The following is a 19,467-nucleotide window of genomic DNA, read 5'->3' as shown; positions in this document are numbered from 1 at the left end:
TCAAAACATTTAGTTGCTGGATTGTGACTCCCTCCTTCTTTTCCTGCCACAGCCTCTGAGCGTGGTACTTCTTCCAGATGATGGAACTCCAAGATGGCACAGCCTCCACACCCAAAATGGGTCTAGACCTCTATGCAGACAGAGACTCCTATCAGCCCACAATGGAAATGTGGCATGACTGAGTAAGAAACTCAGTGTCAGCCAGGGAGATTTCAGGGTTAATTTCTAACTGCAGTAAACTTGGGCTGTTCTAATATAACCATTACACTTATAGACTAACTGAAGACAGAACTGTTGTATTTATTTATTTTTTTATTTTTTATTATTTTTTTTTTTGAGACGGAGTCTCGCTCTGTAGCCCGGGCTGGAGTGCAGTGGCCGGATCTCAGCTCACTGCAAGCTCCGCCTCCCAGGTTTACGCCATTCTCCTGCCTCAGCCTCCCGAGTAGCTGGGACTACAGGCGCCCGCCACCTCGCCCGGCTAGTTTTTTGTATTTTTTTAGTAGAGACGGGGTTTCACGGTGTTCGCCAGGATGGTCTCGATCTCCTGACCTCGTGATCCGCCCGTCTCGGCCTTCCAAAGTGCTGGGATTACAGGCTTGAGCCACCGCGCCCGGCCAGAACTGTTGTATTTATAATTCTAAGACTTTCTATTCAATAATAGGGGATGTCTTATAATTAGATAAGTTTTCTTTTTATATCTATCAAGGCTATTAAGTTTTCTTTTTTTCTTACATTTATTTCTAATTGTTATATATTTATCTTGCAATTATAACTGGGTTCTTCTATTGCATTTTCTTTTTTCTTACAAGAGAAGTAACTTTTTAAAAAGTTATATAAAATACATGTCCACTGCAAACATTTTTTTGGAACAATACATAAAGGTATAAAGAAAGAAAGTAAAAATCATTTGAAACCTCACCGCTGTACATGAATAATTATTAATAGCTTGGCAATCATCATTTCATATATCTCATATTTATATACACACACACATGCATGTCATTACATTTTCTACGTAATTTGTATATAGGAGAGCTGCTGCTTTTTATATATTAGCATCATAACAGGTACTTTATTGAATTCTTATTGTTTCCACAGTTTTTCTACTGGATTCTCTTGGGTTCTCTAGGCATATAATTGCATCATATAAAAACAAAGACAACTACTACCTCCTTTCACATTTTTATACTCTTTTAATTAATCTTGTTAATTTGGACTGGTTAAGATTTCCAGAATGGCCGGGCGCGGTGGCTCACGCCTGTAATCCCAGCACTTTGGGAGGCCGAGGCGGGCGGATCACAAGGTCAGGAGATCGAGACCACGGTGAAACCCCGTCTCTACTAAAAATACAAAAAAAATTAGCCGGGCGCGGTTGTGGGCGCCTGTAGTCCCAGCTACTTGGGAGGCTGAGGCAGGAGAATGGCGTGAACCCGGGAGGCGGAGCTTGCAGTGAGCTGAGATCCGGCCACTGCACTCCAGCCTGGGCGACAGAGCGAGACTCCGTCTCAAAAAAAAAAAAAAAAAAAAAAAAAAAAAAAAGATTTCCAGAATGATATTAAATAATAGTGGTGATACTTGTCTTATTCTTGACTTTACTGGAAATGGAAAACCTGTTAATTGCTAGACTGATTCTGTCTTAGGCAGTAGTTTTCCTTCACAGGAAAAGAGCATGTAGAGAACATTCCTCAAGTTGATTTTATATACCATCGAGAGTAGTACAGTCTTGGTTAATTCAGAAGTTTATTTATGTAAACATGTCTAACTTATTATTTCATCTTTATCACATGCAATAATAAAAGGGTATACCAACCTCTCCTGCTGACAACTTCTCTCTCACATTTTTCCAATAAATATCTTTATTTTCAGTGTTAGTGAAAAAAAGTAGCCACTCTGCAAAGTCTTCTTTTCTCATGAAACTCAAACCTTTAGAAAACTGAAGGAATTCCATTTCTTGAATCTCTGTTTGTAAATTTTCCATAAATCTAAATGTTAAAATACGAAATTAGTAAAGTAACTAGTGGCATTCAACCTTAAATATTGTAAATGGGTCTGCAAAGTACCTTCACTATTACCTACTGGGTGGCGGCCTCCTGATAGTGAGCAGGATGAAGCATTAGTGTTGTGCAAGGATTGTGGGGAGAGGGAGGATGCAGAGAAATTGATTAAGTCCAACACTGGCTTAATCAGTAACTCACCATACTCAATTTGTTTGTGTAAGTCATACCTGGCAACCTACATTTTGATAAACCTAAAGACTTAAAAAAATATGTAAAATGTTGCTTTGATACATCCAGAGAAAATACTATTCCATGGAAACTAGTTTTTTTCCAATACAGAAAAATTATCAATAATCAGATAAATTTAAAATTGAGGTGGGACACTGCTTTTAGAATGTTAATCATAATTACTACTTCCTAATATTTTTCAAATACCAAAGTTAATCAGTGTAATCAATGGCTTGGCATCAAAAGCTTACTCTATCTAAAAACACAATCTTTTTGACAATAATACATGTCGATATGACTCAACATTCCTTTCTTATAAAAACAACATGGCACTTTGATCAAACTGTCATCAATGGCTTCCCAGGAAAGGGACAAGTTGAAAAGATATCAGATTAAAATATATCTTCTTTGAACAAGAACCCAGAAATGTTGCACTTTATTTATAACCTAAATCATGTGAAAAGTATTATCATCTCCACAAATTTTAATATGTTACAGATCCCTTTATTCACTTTTCCACATGTTAAAAGATCGGTACTGTCATGTCAAATTCAAATGAAAATATACATGGGTTGATAGAAGAGGGACATTCCAGTTCAGTGGGAGAAAAATCATCACTTAAAAAATTACTTAGGCCGGGCGCGGTGGCTCAAGCCTGTAATCCCAGCACTTTGGGAGGCCGAGACGGGCGGATCACGAGGTCGGGAGATCGAGACCATCCTGGCTAACACGGTGAAACCCCGTCTCTACTAAAAAAAATACAAAAAACTAGCTGGGCGAGGTGGCAGCGCCTGTAGTCCCAGCTACTCGGGAGGCTGAGGCATAAACCCGGGAGGCGGAGCTTGCAGTGAGCTGAGATCCGGCCACTGCACTCCAGCCTGGGCGACAGAGCGAGACTCCGTCTCAAAAAAAAAAATAAAATAAAATAAAAAATAAAAAAAAAATAAAAAAAAAATAAAAAATTACTTGCTTGAAGTTCTATATTTATCCCATAAATCTTAAAAGCATGAAGGAGGAGTTTGATCTTAGACTTCTGTCTACATGGTAGGCAAGAGTTTGTTACTTAAAACATTTTCTGAATGTACTGAATACACGGATTCATCAATGCCATGTTTCTTTCTGGGTCAAAGCAGAACTTTATCTAAAATTTGAAGCACTTCGAGTTTGGACTAATAGATCAACAAAATATTTTACTGATATACTTTGCCTTTTATTTTGTTGAGTTTTCCTGCCCTGTATACTGTAATGACATTCCATTGATTTTATTAGAACTGTTAAATGTATGCTTTACTTGCAAATGAATGTACACTGAATGAGGCAAGCAGAAGATAGGGTATAAAAACATCACTAACTTGTTCCCTTCCCTTTGCTTTTTCTTTAGGCTCTATCCGAGCCTCTACCAGAGGCTGAAATATTATAAACTTAATTGCTGTTAAACTATACATTGTCTGGATTAAGCTACTTTAATCTTACCTAATTATCTACTTTTAATGAATATAAGTCCAGTTATGAAGATAATCTTTTCCCTTTAAGCCTAAAATCATATTATCTTGTTATGACATGAAAGCCTGGAACATGATCTGAACATGCATATATGAATTGGAAAATTTATAGTAGATAAGGCTGCCAGACACATTGTGAACAAATTACATACTTTATAAATCAGTGGGTTAATTGGAAGCAATGGGAGAGATCTGTTTTTCCTCACTGGAATTGTTTAGGCAGTGGTGTACTGGAGTGGCTGTACAGTGGCGTGCAGGCTGTGAGTCTTTCGTGCACGTCTTCCCGTCTCTGCTTTGTGCTGGGGAGCTTGACACTGGCATTTATTTATACTACTAATTGGCAAACACTACAAATCAAGGCTGTTTTTCCTGAGACAATGATTGTTAAACATATTTACTAGCACACCACTGCTTCTAGACACCTCTGAATTTATAAAAACGCTTCATGAAACTCAGAAATCCTCAACTAATAATTGGCATTTCAGAACTTTTAACAATTCCAGTCCTAAAAAGTACATCAGTATCAATATCCTCCCCAATTTTTCCTGATGAGAAGACTTGAGGCCAATTTTCTTCCCTCTAACCATTATATATCTTAAGTCACAGGTTTATTTTCAGTTTAAAAAATTCATTGGAATAAAAAATGAGGTCAAGTATGCCAGACTAGAAATAAACTCAGAGATTATTTCTGGTCACTATGTTTAAGGCTAATCATGGAGCTTAAAAGAAGAGAAAAGAAATGCAGAAGAAAAATCACCAAAGAGAGTAGGAGAGAAGAGTAAAAAAGACCGGAAAAACACAACAAAATCAAAAGGCACTGATGCAGAGCGGGAAAATGCCGTCAGGAGCTGCCTGAGCAGCCCAAGAGTCAATGCTTTCCCCCAGAATAATACGTAGGTTGACAGAAAACTCAATTTTCACAATTTAAATTATCTGCTGCTTTCATAACAATAAAAGCACACCAAAATTCTGGGAGACAGAATTAAATTACACTGTGGTTTTTACTTAAATGGTTAAGTGATATTTCAGCTGGGAAATCTTTTTGATTAGTTGTGTAAGTGAAAAAACAGAAAACAAATGACAAATTTTTCTTCAACTGATGAGCTTCTCTTGATCCGTGGTAGTATCTACCGAATATGACCGTCCTTCTGGTAACCTAGTCTGGTACTTGAAAGCCCATTCAATGCACCCACCACCTACCAGGGAACTGTGGAACTCTTTCAGAAACCACATGATCACTAAAACCTTTCATGAGAAACCTGAATCTCACCTCTTCAGTTTCTAAAGTATGTGATCCTGTATCAAGTCCCTTAACCTCATCAGATTCTAGTTATAAAGAGAGGACACTAACTTGTAAAGATAGGTGAGATAACACATACGGAAAATACTTAGAAAGATGCCATGCACCATGTAAATACCTGCCAGTTGCTGTGATGGTACTGAGGATGATATGTAAGTATCTTTTCATTTTCATTCTTCATGCCCAGACTTCACTTTTTCTTTCTTTCTTTTTTTAAAGACAGGGTCTCACTGTTGCCTAGGCTGGAGTGCAGTGGTGTGATCACGACTCACTGCAGCCTTGACCTCCCTGGACTCTGGTGATCCTCCCCACGTCAGCCTCCTAAGTAACTTGGCCTACGGGTGCACACCACCACAACCATCTCTTTTGTAAAGATGAGGTTTCGCCATGTTGCCCAGGCTGCTGTCGAAGTCCTGGGCTCAAGCAATCTGCCTGCGTAGGCCTCCCAAAGTGCTGGGATTACAGGTGTGAGTCGCCGCGCCCAGCTCCAGACTCCGCTCTTAATCGCTTTCCACTTTCTCACCCACAACCTCAGCTCTAATGGGCTGCAAAAGGCCTTCTTCAAGTATGGCTTAAAGAAAACCATACTATAACTAACTGTATGTAGTGGTATTTGCACAAATTCATGGTGCACCTTTTCAACTGGGTCCTTGACCCTTACAGACACTCTTCTGCTAGCCTGGAAATGTGTCTTCTCGATTTTACATAGAGGCTATTTCACTTTCACACTCTTTTCTGTTTATCCTCAGCATACGACTTTGCCCCTGCTTCCTACAGAAACTAGAATTCATTGTTTAATAAATTCATTCATTTTCTTATTGTCACTAAAAATTGTAACAGCATCCACATGCATCCTTTTCCCCACCCTCTCCTTCCTGTCACAATGGACGGGGAGTCCCTTTTCCTGTCCATGCTGCACTCTGAATCCCACCTATATTCCTGTACTTCCTTCCCTTCAGGGACCTTGCTCCTCTAGCAATTCCCTGTCACTCCTGTATTTTCAGCCTTGGCCTCCTTACTTTGTCAGTTAAACATGTTGTAACATTATACTCCCAGAAACACAAAAGTATAAGCTCGAAATAATACATATGAAAAAATGTGGAATATCAATGATTAATTTGGCTAGTACGTTGGTGCAAGCTTTTGGAAATATTATTAGAAGCCATTTTCTGTTATTTTATGACTTAGCAAAATGTAAAAGATATCTTATGATTGCCATAAATTCCAGCCTAGCATAATTACAATTTTAACTTTAGGGACACTTTGCAATATCTAAGAAAGCTCCTGAAAATTTTCATGTTTCAAGTTTTTGTTAACTTAATTGGATTTAAAAAATTGCGTGATGGTATGACAAATTTCACAGGGCCCATAATTTATAGAAGAACTCATTTAAAAAAATTTAAAGTAAGAATTCTAAATAAAATCATTCCCACTGAAGAAAAGTAAGGTGAGAAGCAACCTTAAAAGTTAACTAGTTAGGGAATCGTAAAGAGGAGTGCTATATCTCTGTGAATATAGTTTGAAAAATTATCAGTAATATGACAATATCAGTATTATAATAGCTTTCCTTGTTTTAAATTATGATATTTTTGGAACTTTAAAAAACACTGAGAGAGGGGTATTTTTTTTTTTTTTTTTTTTTGAGACGGAGTCTCGCTCTGTCGCCCAGGCTGGAGTGCAGTGGCACCATCTCGGCTCACTGCAAGCTCCGCCTCCCGGGTTCACGCCATTCTCCTGCCTCAGCCTCCCGAGTAGCTGGGACTACAGGCGCCCGTCACCTCGCCCGGCTAGTTTTTTGTATTTTTTAGTAGAGACGGGGTTTCACCGTGTTAGCCAGGATGGTCTCGATCTCCTGAACTCGTGATCCGCCCGTCTCGGCCCCCCAAAGTGCTGGGATTACAGGCTTGAGCCACCGCGCCCGGCCGAGAGAGGGGTATTTTAAATATACAAGAAGAAGTACGGTTTAAAATTTTGTTGAAAAAAATTGTTCTAGAGAGCTTAAACGACTCAGTGTAGCTATCAGGTAAACTGGGATTAGTGGGATTAGGATATAATTCAGAAACTTAGATTTCGGTTTTTTGGTTTTTTTTTTTTGAGACAGAGTCTCACCCTGTTGCCCAGGCTGGAGTGCAGTGGCGCAATCTCGGCTCACTGCAACCTCTGCTGCCTGGGTTCAAGCACTTCTCTTAACTCGGCCTCCCAAGTAGTTGGGATTACAGGTGCCTGCCACCTCACCTGGCTAATTTTTGTATTTTTACTAGAGATGGGGTTTCACCATGCTGGCCAGGCTGGCCTTGAACTCCTGACCTCGTGATCCACCCGTCTCGGCCTCCCAAAGTGCTGGGATACAGGTACGAGCCACCGCGCCCGGCCAGATTTAATGTTCTTTTCTCTTTCTTTCTCTCTCTCTTTTTTTTTCTTGAGAGAGTCTCACTGTGTCACCCAGGCTGAAGTGCAGGAGGCACTTGGATTTTCATGCATTCTTCTTCATTCATTAAATCTAATCAATCACTGAGCCCTACAATTTTATCTCCTAACTGTGTCTGGAAATCTTTTCCACTTCAAAATCCTTATTGCCACTACACTAGTTCAAGGCTCTTCTTTCTTTTCTTTTCTTTTTTTTTGAGACAGAGTTTTGCTCTGTCACCCAGGCTGGAGTGCAGTGGCATGATCTCGGCTCACTGCAAACTCTGCCTCCCGGGTTCACGTCTTCTCCTGCCTCAGCCTCCTGAGTAGCTGGGACTACAGGCGCCGCCACCATGCCCGGCTAATTTATTTTTGTATTTTTAGTAGAGATGGAGTTTCACCGTGTTAGCCAGGATGGTCTCATCTCCTGACCTCGTGATCCGCCGCCTCGGCCTTCCAAAGTGCTGGAATTACAGGCGTGAGCCACTGCGCCCGTCCCGAGGCTCTTACTTCTTTTCTGGAATATCTGAATGGTCTTCTCTCTCATAAAACCTATCCTTTACTATGCTGCCAGAGTGATGAGCACATCTGACCAAATATCCTTCACGTAGCCTTCTTCAGGGCCTCTCATCACTGAGTCAATCAACAAGCTACCTCTATCTTATGGTGTATAAAACCGTCACACAGGTAAGCACGTACTTCCCAGCCTCCGTTCTCCTCACCTTACGCTTACTGCTTTATCAACTCTACTGCTTCTCACTCCCTTTACAAACCACACACTTTCACACCTCTACGTCTTTGCTCCTGCTGCGTTATCATTCCCATTCCCTCAAATGCCTCCCTGCCCAAACCACTTCTGCCTGTTAATCGCTGCTAGTTTGTCAAGATTCAGCTTCGTGTTTCTTCCGGAAAGCCTTCCCTGATCACCGAGCCCCACCTTCACCACAGGGCACACTAAGTGACTCCGTGCTACCCAGATACCCTATTTACCGAAGAAAGCACTGACCACAATGTGTTTACATGTTTTTCTGCATGGCTACTAGTTTCCAGAAGGTACTATCCTAGTGTTTGAGGGGTAATTTGACACATAACAACATATATCACATTCCATAAATCTTTATTGAACTAGATTCAGCTGAATAAGACGCAGGTCTCCTGCCTCCCAAGTCAGTGTTTTCCCCACTGTTCTGTACTGCTTTTTGGTATTTGTTTTAAGACTGTGGTTAGTGGAGTAGCACAGGGAGGCGCACTGTCTCACTGTGCATGGAATTATTAGCATTGGGAAGACAGTAGACAGGACACTGTATTTTAATGTTTACAATAATCATATAAGGTAAGCATTGTTATGTCCACTTTTTAGATAAAGAAATGAGCTTAGGGAGGTTAAATAAGTACTTAAAACTAATGTTAGTATAAAGCTTTACTGGAACATGTCATGTCTATTTCTTAATGTACTGTTTATGGCTGCTCTCACACTGCAACCATGGAGCTGTGTAGTTGTGACAGAGACCATATTTACTCTTTAGGCCTTTGCAGAAAATGTTTGCCAACCCTTGTGCTAGAGAATGAGAGACTACATGAAGCAGAGCTGAGGTGTCCCAGTTGAGACCATCTTAGAAAAGCCAGCAGCCAGAGAACCCATTAGCAGACTGCAAATGCAAGAGTACAGTCAAGATCAGCCAATCCTGTTCCAATCGGGAGAACTGCCCAACCAACTCAAAGACTCACGAAAATGACAAGTGGTTGTTGTTTTAGTTGGGTTGGTTTGTTTTGCCTAACGAACAACTGATTGCTAGGGGCATGGTTCTTTGCTGCAGACAATAAGTTACTAAAAAGAATTACTGTATTCTATGAAACAGATATTACTTTCTATAATAAGTTAGAATATTTTGTGCATACTAATTTTAGTTTCTATTTCATAGGTTTAGTTCTCAGAGATAAATACTATACAGATCCACAAAATCCACAAACAGTATTTTAGTTTTATGATCTGCAGTTCTGGGAAATGAATATATTCTGTTTCTCTTTATTTCTTACTCATAAAATTTCCCTAAATGAATGTAAATATTTGCATTTACCTTCGAAATTCTTTATAATGAAGTTTGCTTTGTCCTCTTTTTCCAAAGAAATGCATCTGAAGAGTTGTGTTAATTTCAGGTTCTTTCACTGTTGCTTCCTATTAAAAAGTTACAATAATTTAAAATAATTATAAATAAGAGAAATAGAATCTGTAGAGTAATATTTTAGAACTCTTAGAATAATACCCAGAAAGGATTCTTCTTACAACACCACCAACACCAACAACAAAATTTATAAAAGAGGGATAGAGCCATTTCTTCTGTTATTTTGCATAACACTCCATAACCATCGTTGCTAAATAGGCAAGAAACAGTAAGGGCTAAAATACTCAAGGTGGACTTCAGCATGAGACAAGATCTTAGATCAGGCCAAAAAGTAAGTTTACAATAGTGAAATAAATGTTAATTCAAAATACGATCTCTAGGCCTTTACTAATGAAGCAGGACTGAGAGAGTTAAAGCAAGAAAGTCTTTGAGCTTTTGTTGAATGTTGGAAATACTTGCAAAACACTTTGCTTTTTTTTTTTATTCTTCAGAGCGCCACTGCACTCTAGCCTGGGAGACTGAGTGAGGCTCTGTCTCAAAAAAAAAAAAAAAAAGACATTTTTACATATATTAACTTAAAAAAGAGGAGTGTGGAACAATGTATAGCATGTTATTGCTTATATTAAAACATATAAGCATAGAAAAAATAACATAGATGTATCGATTTACTTATTTACATGTATACTTATATATGCATAAAAATCTCTGAAGAATACAAAATACAAGAAACAAAACGCTTTTCCTAATTATAAAATTAACAGGTGAGAATTTCATTAAACGTAGTAAGTGAGGCAGATTCGCACATTCTTAATTCTTTTTTTTTTTTTTTTTTTTTTTTTGAGACGGAGTCTCGCTCTGTCGCTCAGGCTGGAGTGAGTGGCCGGATCTCAGCTCACTGCAAGCTCCACCTCCCGGGTTTACGCCATTCTCCTGCCTCAGCCTCCCAAGTAGCTGGGACTACAGGCGCCGCCACCTCGCCCAGCTAGTTTTTTTTTTTTTATATTTTTAGTAGAGACGGGGTTTCACCGTGTTCGCCAGGATGGTCTCGATCTCCTGACCTCGTGATCCTCCCGTCTCGGCCTCCCAAAGTGCTGGGATTACAGGCTTGAGCCACCGCGCCCGGCCACATTCTTAATTCTTTAATAAAATAACAAAACTGCTAAAAAAACAAACAAAAAAACCATCAGCAACCAAATAATAAAAGCGGGTACAAGCTTAAGCCACAAACTTTGAAAAAGAGCAGTCAGAGAAACACTAGACTCAGGTGTGGGACAGTCTAGTGTGTCTCCTAATCCTACCACCACCCCCAACCCTGCTTCTCAGAAGTAGAAGGGGGATGTCAGATTACTGCCTTAGGAGGAATTCATCAAAGCCTTCAATTCTGCGGTAAGTAGATGAACAGGGTGAGAAGACAACCCTGAGACAAGTCATGGCAAACTCTTCAGAAGCAGCTCCTCCCTGGAGCTTGGTGGGACTTGAGCAGAGTGAAGAAGGGCTTCCAGGGCTTCTATCTTTCAGGGCACTATGTTAAACTGAGGGAATCATCAGAATGGGGTATACCTTGGAGGGTGGAGTGGGCTGTGGTCTGGGACATTTTAATAGAATCACAGAGAGTCAGTGGAGTCTAGGTGCTCTAGTAAGGGTTACATTTAGACCAGGGAACTCCCTTCTCTCCTTTAGTATGCAAAATGGTGGAGCAAAATGCATCCCCTGCAGCTCAGGGGAAAAGATAAATTAGTTCTAGCTAGGGTGGGAAGAGTATTAAGGAGCCTCTCATTCGTGCTCTACCAGAGCAGAGAGGCTCTGGACAGAGCATGAGCAGGAGGAAAATGTAAGGCATGACAACTATACAAAGACACTGTAGCAAGAAATAGCAAAAGAACAAATCAGGCAAAAGGCACAAAAACCCAGTCTAGAAGAACTGATAACCCAAGGAACAAATGAGTATTCCTCACGAGACCTTTAAAGAAACTACCTTTTTATGTTGAGATAACCGCAGATTTCACACATGCAATGCTAAGTAAGAAACAATACAAAAAGATCCTCTGCCTTTGCTCAGGATCCTCCAATGGAAGCATCTTACACAACTATGATAAAATATCACAACTTCACAGTCAACATACAGAATATTCCTTCACCACAAGGATCCCTCAGGTTGCTTTTATAGCCACATCAGCTTTCCTGCAGCTCCCACCCTCTGACAACTATTAATGAATTCTCCATTTCCATAATGTTGTCATTTCAAACATATTATATAAGTAGAATCATACAGTTTGTAACTTTTAAGTACTGGCATTTTTTTTTTTTCCTCAGCATAATTCTCTGGAGACTCATTCAGGTTGCTGTATCTTTTGTCATATCAATTGTGTTTCTTCTTATTGCAGAGCAGTATTTCATGGTAATGGAGTCCCACAGTTTATTCACCAAAAGGTATCTAGATTGTTTCCAGTTTGGGCTGGATGCTGCCAAATTGAGCTGCTAAGAACATCTGTGTACGAACATAGGTTTTAATCTCTCTGGGGTACAATCCCAGGAGCACAATCACATTTTCCAGAGTGGTGGTTTTACATTCCCACTAGCAATGAGTGATTCAGTTTCTCTGCATCCTTGCAACCATTCAGTGTGTCAGTGGTTTGTTTTTAGTCATTTGGAAGGTTGTATATCTCTCTATGGTTTTAATTTGCATTGCACTAATGATTAAAGGTGCTGAGTATCCTTTTATGTGCTTGTTTTTGCCTATTTTCTTTGGAGAAATATTAGAAGTCCTTTGTCTTGTTTTTAATTGGGTTGTTAATCACTTTGTTGTTGAACTGTAAGAAGAGTTCTTTATATATACTGATAGTAGACCCTTATTAGATATGTGATTTGCAAGCATCTTCTTCCATTACGTTATCTTTTCACACTCTTGATTGTGTCCTCTGATGAACACAAATTTTTAATTTTTTTTTTTTTTTTTTTTTGAGATGGAGTCTCACTCTGTCACCCAGGCTGGAGTGCAGTGGCTTGATCTAGGCTCCCTGCGAGCTCCACCTCCTGGGTTCACGCCATTCTCCTGCCTCAGTCTCCTGAGTAGTTGGGACTACAGGTGCCCGCCACCAGGCCCGACTAATTTTTTGTATTTTTAGTAGAGACGGTGTTTCACCGTGTTAGCCAGGATGGTCTCGATCTCCTGACCTCGTGATCTGCCCCTCAGCCTCCCAAAGTGACAAATTTTTAATTTTGATGACATCCAATATATCTACTTTTTCTTCTGTTGCTTGTGATTGTAGAAATCATTATCTAAGAAACTGTTGCCAAATCCAGTGCCATGAAGCTTTGCTCTTATGTCTTCTTCTAAGAGTTCTGTAAGTTTAGCTCTTACATCCATTTCAATTAATTTTTATATGGTGTGAGATAGGAATCCAACTTTATTCTTTTACACATAGATATCCAGTTGTGCCAGCAACATTTGCTGAAGAAATTTTCACTACTTTTTGAAAATTGTAAATGGTATTATATTTAAAATTTTAGTGTCCCCGGTGTTCACTGATAGTATATACACATGTGACTGATTTTTGTACATTTTTCTTGTACCTGATGACCTTCCTAAAATCAATTATTAGCTCTAGAAGTTTTGTTTTGTGATTTTTTTTGCAGATTCCTTGGGAGTTTCTACAGAGACAATGCCATCTATGAAAAGAGACTGTTTCATTTCTAACTTTCCAGTCAGTAGGCCTTTTATTTCCTTGTCTTGCCTTATTGAAGTGGCTAGAACTTTCAACACTGTATTGAACAAGAGTAGCAAGAATGAACATCCTTGCCTTGCTCCTGATGTTAGCAGAAAATAATTCGGTCTTTCATCAATAAGTATGTTACCTGCAGGTTTTTTGTAGATGCTCTTTACCAAGTTCAATGCCCACCTCCATGCCCTATTTGTTTTAATGAGTGCTTTTTAAAAAAGTACGGGCGGGGCACAGTAGCTCACACCTGTAATCCCAGCAATCTGGGAGGCCGAGGTGGGCGGATCACGTGAGGTCAGGAGTTTGAGACCAGCCTGACCAACATGGTGAAATCCTGTCTCTACTAAATACAAAAAATTAGCTGGGTGTGGGTGGCATGCGCCTGTAATCCCAGCTTCTTGGGACGCAGAGGCAGGAGAATCGCTTGAACTGGGAAGGTGAAGGTTGCAGTGAGCCAAGATCGCGCCACTGCACTCTAGCCTGGAAGACTGAGTGAGACTCTGTATCTCAAAAAAAAGAGACATTTTTACATATATTAACTTAAAAAAGAAGAGTGTGGAACAATGTATAGTATGTTACTGCTTATATTAAAACAGAAAAGATAATATGGATGTATCTACTTATTTACATGTATACTTATATATGCATAAAAATCTCTCTGAAGAATACACAAGAAACTGAAAAGCACTAATTGCCCAGGGAGGAGAACTGTGTGACTGGGAGGGAAATTCTGTTCTACCTACACACTCCTGTGCACCACCTGAGTTCAGGAACATGTAAATATAGTACATATATTTAAAATACAGTCATATATTGCTGAGAAATGCATTGTTAAGTGATTGTCACTGTGCGAACATCAGAGTGTACTTACACAAACCTTGATGGCATACCCCACTGCACACCTCTGCTATACAGTGTAGCCTATTGTTCAGACCACCACGTATATGCAGTCTGCTGTTGACTGTAAAGTTATGTGGTGCATGACTATTAAAAAAATTAAATTGCTGATACCAAATCTATTGGTAACTACTGGGACTATCTGAACAAACAGAATAGAGTAGCTATGATAAATATCAATTGTTTGGAAATCATCTGTACATACCTGACATCCAGTTTCATTAGTATTCACTGTCATCATGTCATCTTGTTTACTTATGATCTTCTGCAGCTATAAAGATTGCAAACATGAGTTTACATGTGTGCCTACCAGATTTTTCAAAACAACCTAAAAAACAGATGCCAACTTGTTGTTGTTATAAAATATATACTAGTTGTTTGCTAAATATTGACTTAAATTCTTTCTAATCATAACTCCTAGTATCTTTTTCTCTTAGACAATGTAAGAATCAAAGGACAAAAGAGATAACAAAAGTATTAACAGTATTATTACTACAATTTTCTACTAAGAAAGCTAGCTTATTTAATAGATACATGTTCTTAGGCAGCACTCTATAAGAACTTCAAGATTATGCTGTCCTTTCAAGAGAATTTTTATTCATAATTAGTTATATCACTAGTTTATGGCAACATTTTCAAGCAAATAGGTTTTTTTTTTTTTTCTTTTGAGACAGAGTCTCGCTCTGTCACCCAGGCTGGAGTGCAGTGGCATGATCTCTGCTCACTGCAAGCTCCGCCTCCCGGCTTCACGCCATTCTCCTGCCTCAGCCTCCCGAGTAGCTGGGACTATAGGCACCTGCCACCACGCCCAGCTAATTTTTTGTATTTTTAGTAGAGACGGTGTTTCACCGTGTTAGCCAGGATGGTTTCGATTTTCTGACCTCGTGATCCACCCGCCTCAGCCTCCCAAAGTGCTGGGATTACAGGTGTGAGCCACTGTGCCCGGCCTATAGTTTTTAAAAAGCTATTTATTTCATACACATAGTCTTCCTTTTCCCTTTATGCATTTAAAAAGCATTAAAATAATTTAAAGACTTACATTTCTACTAATTAGGATGTTGTAAATAGTACTTTGAAATTGAGTACATTAAAAAACCTACCTGCCTTTCAGAATCATTTGTATCAATCCTCATATGGAAAGCAAATTTAAAAAAGAAAGCATTTTAAAAGAATCAGATATAGACAAAATCCCAAACTATGGATTCAAATCAATTAGGAGACAAATCTCTATCCATTTTATTCTAGGCTATTTAACAGTTTGAAAACTGCTGCAATTAATTCCATATTAATTATTTGGAATTTAGCTATTTCTTTTTTTTTTTTTTTTTTTTTTTGAGATGGAGTCTCGCTCTGTCGCCCAGGCTGGAGTGCAGTGGCAGGACCTCAGCTCACTGCAAGCTCCACCTCCCGGGTTTACGCCATTCTCCTGCCTCAGCCTCCCGAGTAGCTGGGACTACAGGCGCCCGCCACCTCGCCCGGCTAGTTTTTTGTATTTTTTAGTAGAAGCGGGGTTTCACCGTGTTAGCCAGGATGGTCTCGATCTCCTGACCTCGTGATCTGTCCGTCTCGGCCTCCCAAAGTGCTGGGATTACAGGCTTGAGCCACCGCGCCCGGCGAATTTAGCTATTTCTATTATGTTTGTTTTAGGCAAGTGGTTTATTTCTAGTTCTCTAAATCTCTCAGCCAGTTTTCAATGCCCCCCTTTCCCCTACTTATTTATTTTAGGGAAAAAAGTTAAAAAGCTTTATATCTATTTTGCCTTTTATTTTAAAAGTTGACAATCAAATGGTATAATGCCAAATTCAATATCCAAACATTTCTCCCTGTGCTTATTCCCCTAGAACCTCTTAAAAATTTTTATTACAGAAAATTTCATAAGTCAAATGAACATAATTCTACAATAAGTCACCATATAAACATTATTTATCTTCAATAATTATCAGTATTCTGCCATTCCTGGCTCATCTGTACCTCTGCCTGCTCCCTGTCCCCCTCCCAATTATTATTTACAGCTCTTCAGGAAAAATTACATATATTAAAATGTACAAATATCAGCCATACAATTTTGACAAAGTTTCTTTGTGTCTCTTCCCAGTCAATCCTGGTTTCTCTTTTATTCTTGTTCCCACAGAGACAGTTCTGTTTTCCCCACCTAAATTAGTTTCTCCTAGTTTAGAAACTGAAATCAAATTAAATAGTATGTATTCTTTTGTATCCACCTGCTTTCACTCAGCATAATGGTCTTGAGATTCACCCATGTTGTTTGCCTGTCAGTAGTCTGCTGCCATTTACTGCTGCGTTTTATTACATTGTATGGATACAGCACTATTTATTCATTCACCTGTTGATAGATGTTTTCATGGCTCCAGTTTTTGACTACTGTGAATCAAAATGCCACAAACATCTTTTACAACTCAATTTTGTGGATGTGAGTTTTAACGTTTTTTTTGGATAACAGATCTGTTTAACTGTGTAAGAAACTGCCAAACTATTTTCCAAAGTGAATTCTGGTTCCTTCACATTCTCACCAACATTTGATGTGACCAGTCTTTTTAATTTTGGTCATTCTCTTAAGCGTAGTAGTATGTCGTGGTTTTAACTTGCATTTCCCTGATAACTCATGTAAAAGGTGTCTACATTTATTTAAAAATAACTCTAGCAGGTGTATTTAGTATGACAAAACTATAATGCTACTATATTAAGTGTGCAGTCCTTCCCACCAATATGAAAGCAACGTGAAATAAAGGACCACCTAAGAGCAACCGATACCAGGAAACAGACCTGTCATTAATCTACTGTTTAGAGAGATTGCACTCAAACCCTGGCATGTATCCCACATAAGCACATGTACCATTGATCAAGGTAAAGATTAAATGGATTAACCATTACTGGCTTTGATCACGGTTGGTATTTTTTATTATTAGCTGACAGAGAACAGCTCACACAGACAGTTGCTATTTTATGAGTTCTTGGGATAAAGAAGTAAGCAACACACTTACTAACACAGTTTTCAGATCTGAATGTTAATAAAACATGAACATTCACAAAACACAAAAGTAACAAAGTGAGGCAATCTGTATTTTAGGACATCTTCACAAGGCTTTTATTACCATACTTCATTATTACTTTTACATTTGCTACTCAAATCACTTTGTTACATTTGTATTTTAGGTATTAAAGTGATTCTCATTACTTTTCTAGTACATATATGGTGGGGAAAACAATAAATAAAGTCTACTAGGAAAACATTTAGATAAGCTAAGATAAATCCCTGCTTTTTAAATATGCTTTTTTGATGTTAAAACAACTATTTGGTTCTTTGAAGAAAATTTCAAATATAAGACGCTACATACAGCCAGGCACAGTGGCTCAAGCCTGCAATCCCAGCACTTTGAGAGGCCGACATGGATGGTCACCTGAGGTCAGGAGTTCGAGACCAGCCTGGCCAACATGGTGAAACCCTGTCTCTACTAAAAATACAAAAATTAGCCGGGCACAGTGGCACATGCCTGTAATCCCAGCTACTCGGGAGGCCGAGGCAGGAGAATCGCTTGAATCCGGAAGGCGGAGGTTGTAGTGAGCCGAGATTGTGCCACTGCACCACTCCAGCCTGGGTGACAGAACGAGGCTCCGTCTACACACACACACACACACACACACACACACACACATATACACACACGCTACATACTTAGGTTTACTAATACAAAGACCATGGAAGTGAAATAACTATTGAAATAATTGATGTAAATGTAGTTTCTCCTCTTCAATGCTTTTTTTTTTTTTTTTTAAATGACATGCTGTATCAGCTCTATGGGTAATCAAGTTTAGTGGCTCATTTCTACGATGAGCACGAAGAATCTTCTTTCATGTTTACAATGGTGACCTTTATATACTTAAAAACAAAACCAATGATTTATCTTTACATATTCTTTTTGATATTTTCTTAATTCATGAGGTGATCATAACACAATTTTCCAACATTTATGGAGATATCTGTGGTATTCAGAAATTGTTCCATAGATTCAGCATGTTGAGCTACTGTGTGAAACAATGTATCGGAAAGAATTTTAAAGTGGGTGTGCAGAACAGTTTCAGGTGTAGAGGCTGCAGGCACGATAAGGACTGTACAGTAAAAGGCACATCAATGTAGCCCCGTGGAAACAACAACAATATGCCTTCTACTGCCTTTTTTCATGTTCAGTTTCATGCTCAGGATCTCCTTTGTCTGCAGACTTTGCGATCTGGCCACACATCACTAAACGTTACCAGTGTATCAAAACTTTGGTGCTCATGAGTATGACGCCCACTATTATTATCGGGGGCTCCGCTAGCCCACTTTTTAAAATCGCCTCCAGCTTTCCTATTCTCGGATGTGTGTACAGTGGGTCCAGTACTCCCAAGATTTGGCTCTGTGTGCCTTGTGACTCCCAGGAATAAAAACAGAAATAAAATCCTCCCAGGTCTGACAGGATTATGGTAAGTGCAAATCCTCACAGCTTAGCTAACCTAATAGAATTTCACTGATTTAGGTACATGGCCTTTTCATACAAATTACCCCCCTATGAATAACAATAGTTTTAAATCTCTCCAATTCTTGTCCTCAAGGTAGAGAGAAGTAACTGGATGGTCCCTTGTGACTTATGGCACTGGTATTTCAGGTCCTACTTGTGCAAACACGTTTCCTTCAAATATTTATTTGAGGTATTTGATTAAGTCCTTAAATATCTCAAATGAATATTTTTATCTACTGCTACCAGTTTTTGAAGTTCTATTCACTCCTCTTCAGCCTTTTGCTCTGTGGTATCAGTCCCCACGACTCTTTTGAAACTGCTCTGTAATGGTTCCTACTGACTTACACAATTTCAGGGGCTCTCTACTCAGTCCCCAACTAGCTGCCCACTTTTCATTGCTAAGAGTTCGGTGTCTTTATTTTTTTTACTATTTTTATTGTTATTTTTGAGACAGTTTCGCTCCTGTTGCCCAGGCTGCAGAGTTATGGTGTGATCTTGGCTTACCGCAACCTCCGCTTCCTGGGTTCAAGCGATTCTCCTGTCTCAGCCTCCTGAGTCGCTGGGATTATAGGCATGCACCACCACGCCCGGCTCATTTTTTGTCTTTTTAGTAGAGACGGGGTTTCTCCATGTAGGTCAGGCTGGTCTTAAACTGCCGCCCTCAGGTGATCCGCCCGCCTCAGCCTCCCCAAGTGCTGAGATTACAGGCGTGAGCTACCGTGCCTGGCCCCGAGTTCGGTGTCTTTGAACACTCCCTCTCCAGTTGCTCTTGTCTTCC

General features: G+C 39.4%; 1 protein-coding gene across 4 annotated transcripts in view; it reads right to left on the bottom strand.

The window, feature by feature from the left end:
• LOC105490270 (mitochondrial calcium uptake 2) overlaps nucleotides 1-19,467 on the bottom strand; it is a 107,758-nt gene that overhangs the window by 11,442 nt on the left and 76,849 nt on the right. For all 4 annotated transcript variants that reach the window (XM_071081561.1, XM_071081560.1, XM_071081563.1 and 1 more), the window contains 3 exons: nucleotides 14,381-14,446; nucleotides 9,515-9,612; nucleotides 1,814-1,985 (listed from right to left, as the gene is read on the bottom strand). In XM_071081561.1, coding sequence (XP_070937662.1) covers nucleotides 1,814-1,985; nucleotides 9,515-9,612; nucleotides 14,381-14,446 — 336 coding nt within the window. The remainder of the gene's footprint in view (nucleotides 1-1,813; nucleotides 1,986-9,514; nucleotides 9,613-14,380; nucleotides 14,447-19,467) is intronic.

Source organism: Macaca nemestrina, chromosome 16 (assembly GCF_043159975.1).
Source record: "Macaca nemestrina isolate mMacNem1 chromosome 16, mMacNem.hap1, whole genome shotgun sequence".
In the NCBI taxonomy this organism is placed as follows: domain Eukaryota; kingdom Metazoa; phylum Chordata; class Mammalia; order Primates; family Cercopithecidae; genus Macaca; species Macaca nemestrina.
This window is presented reverse-complemented; position numbering and strand designations above follow the sequence as displayed.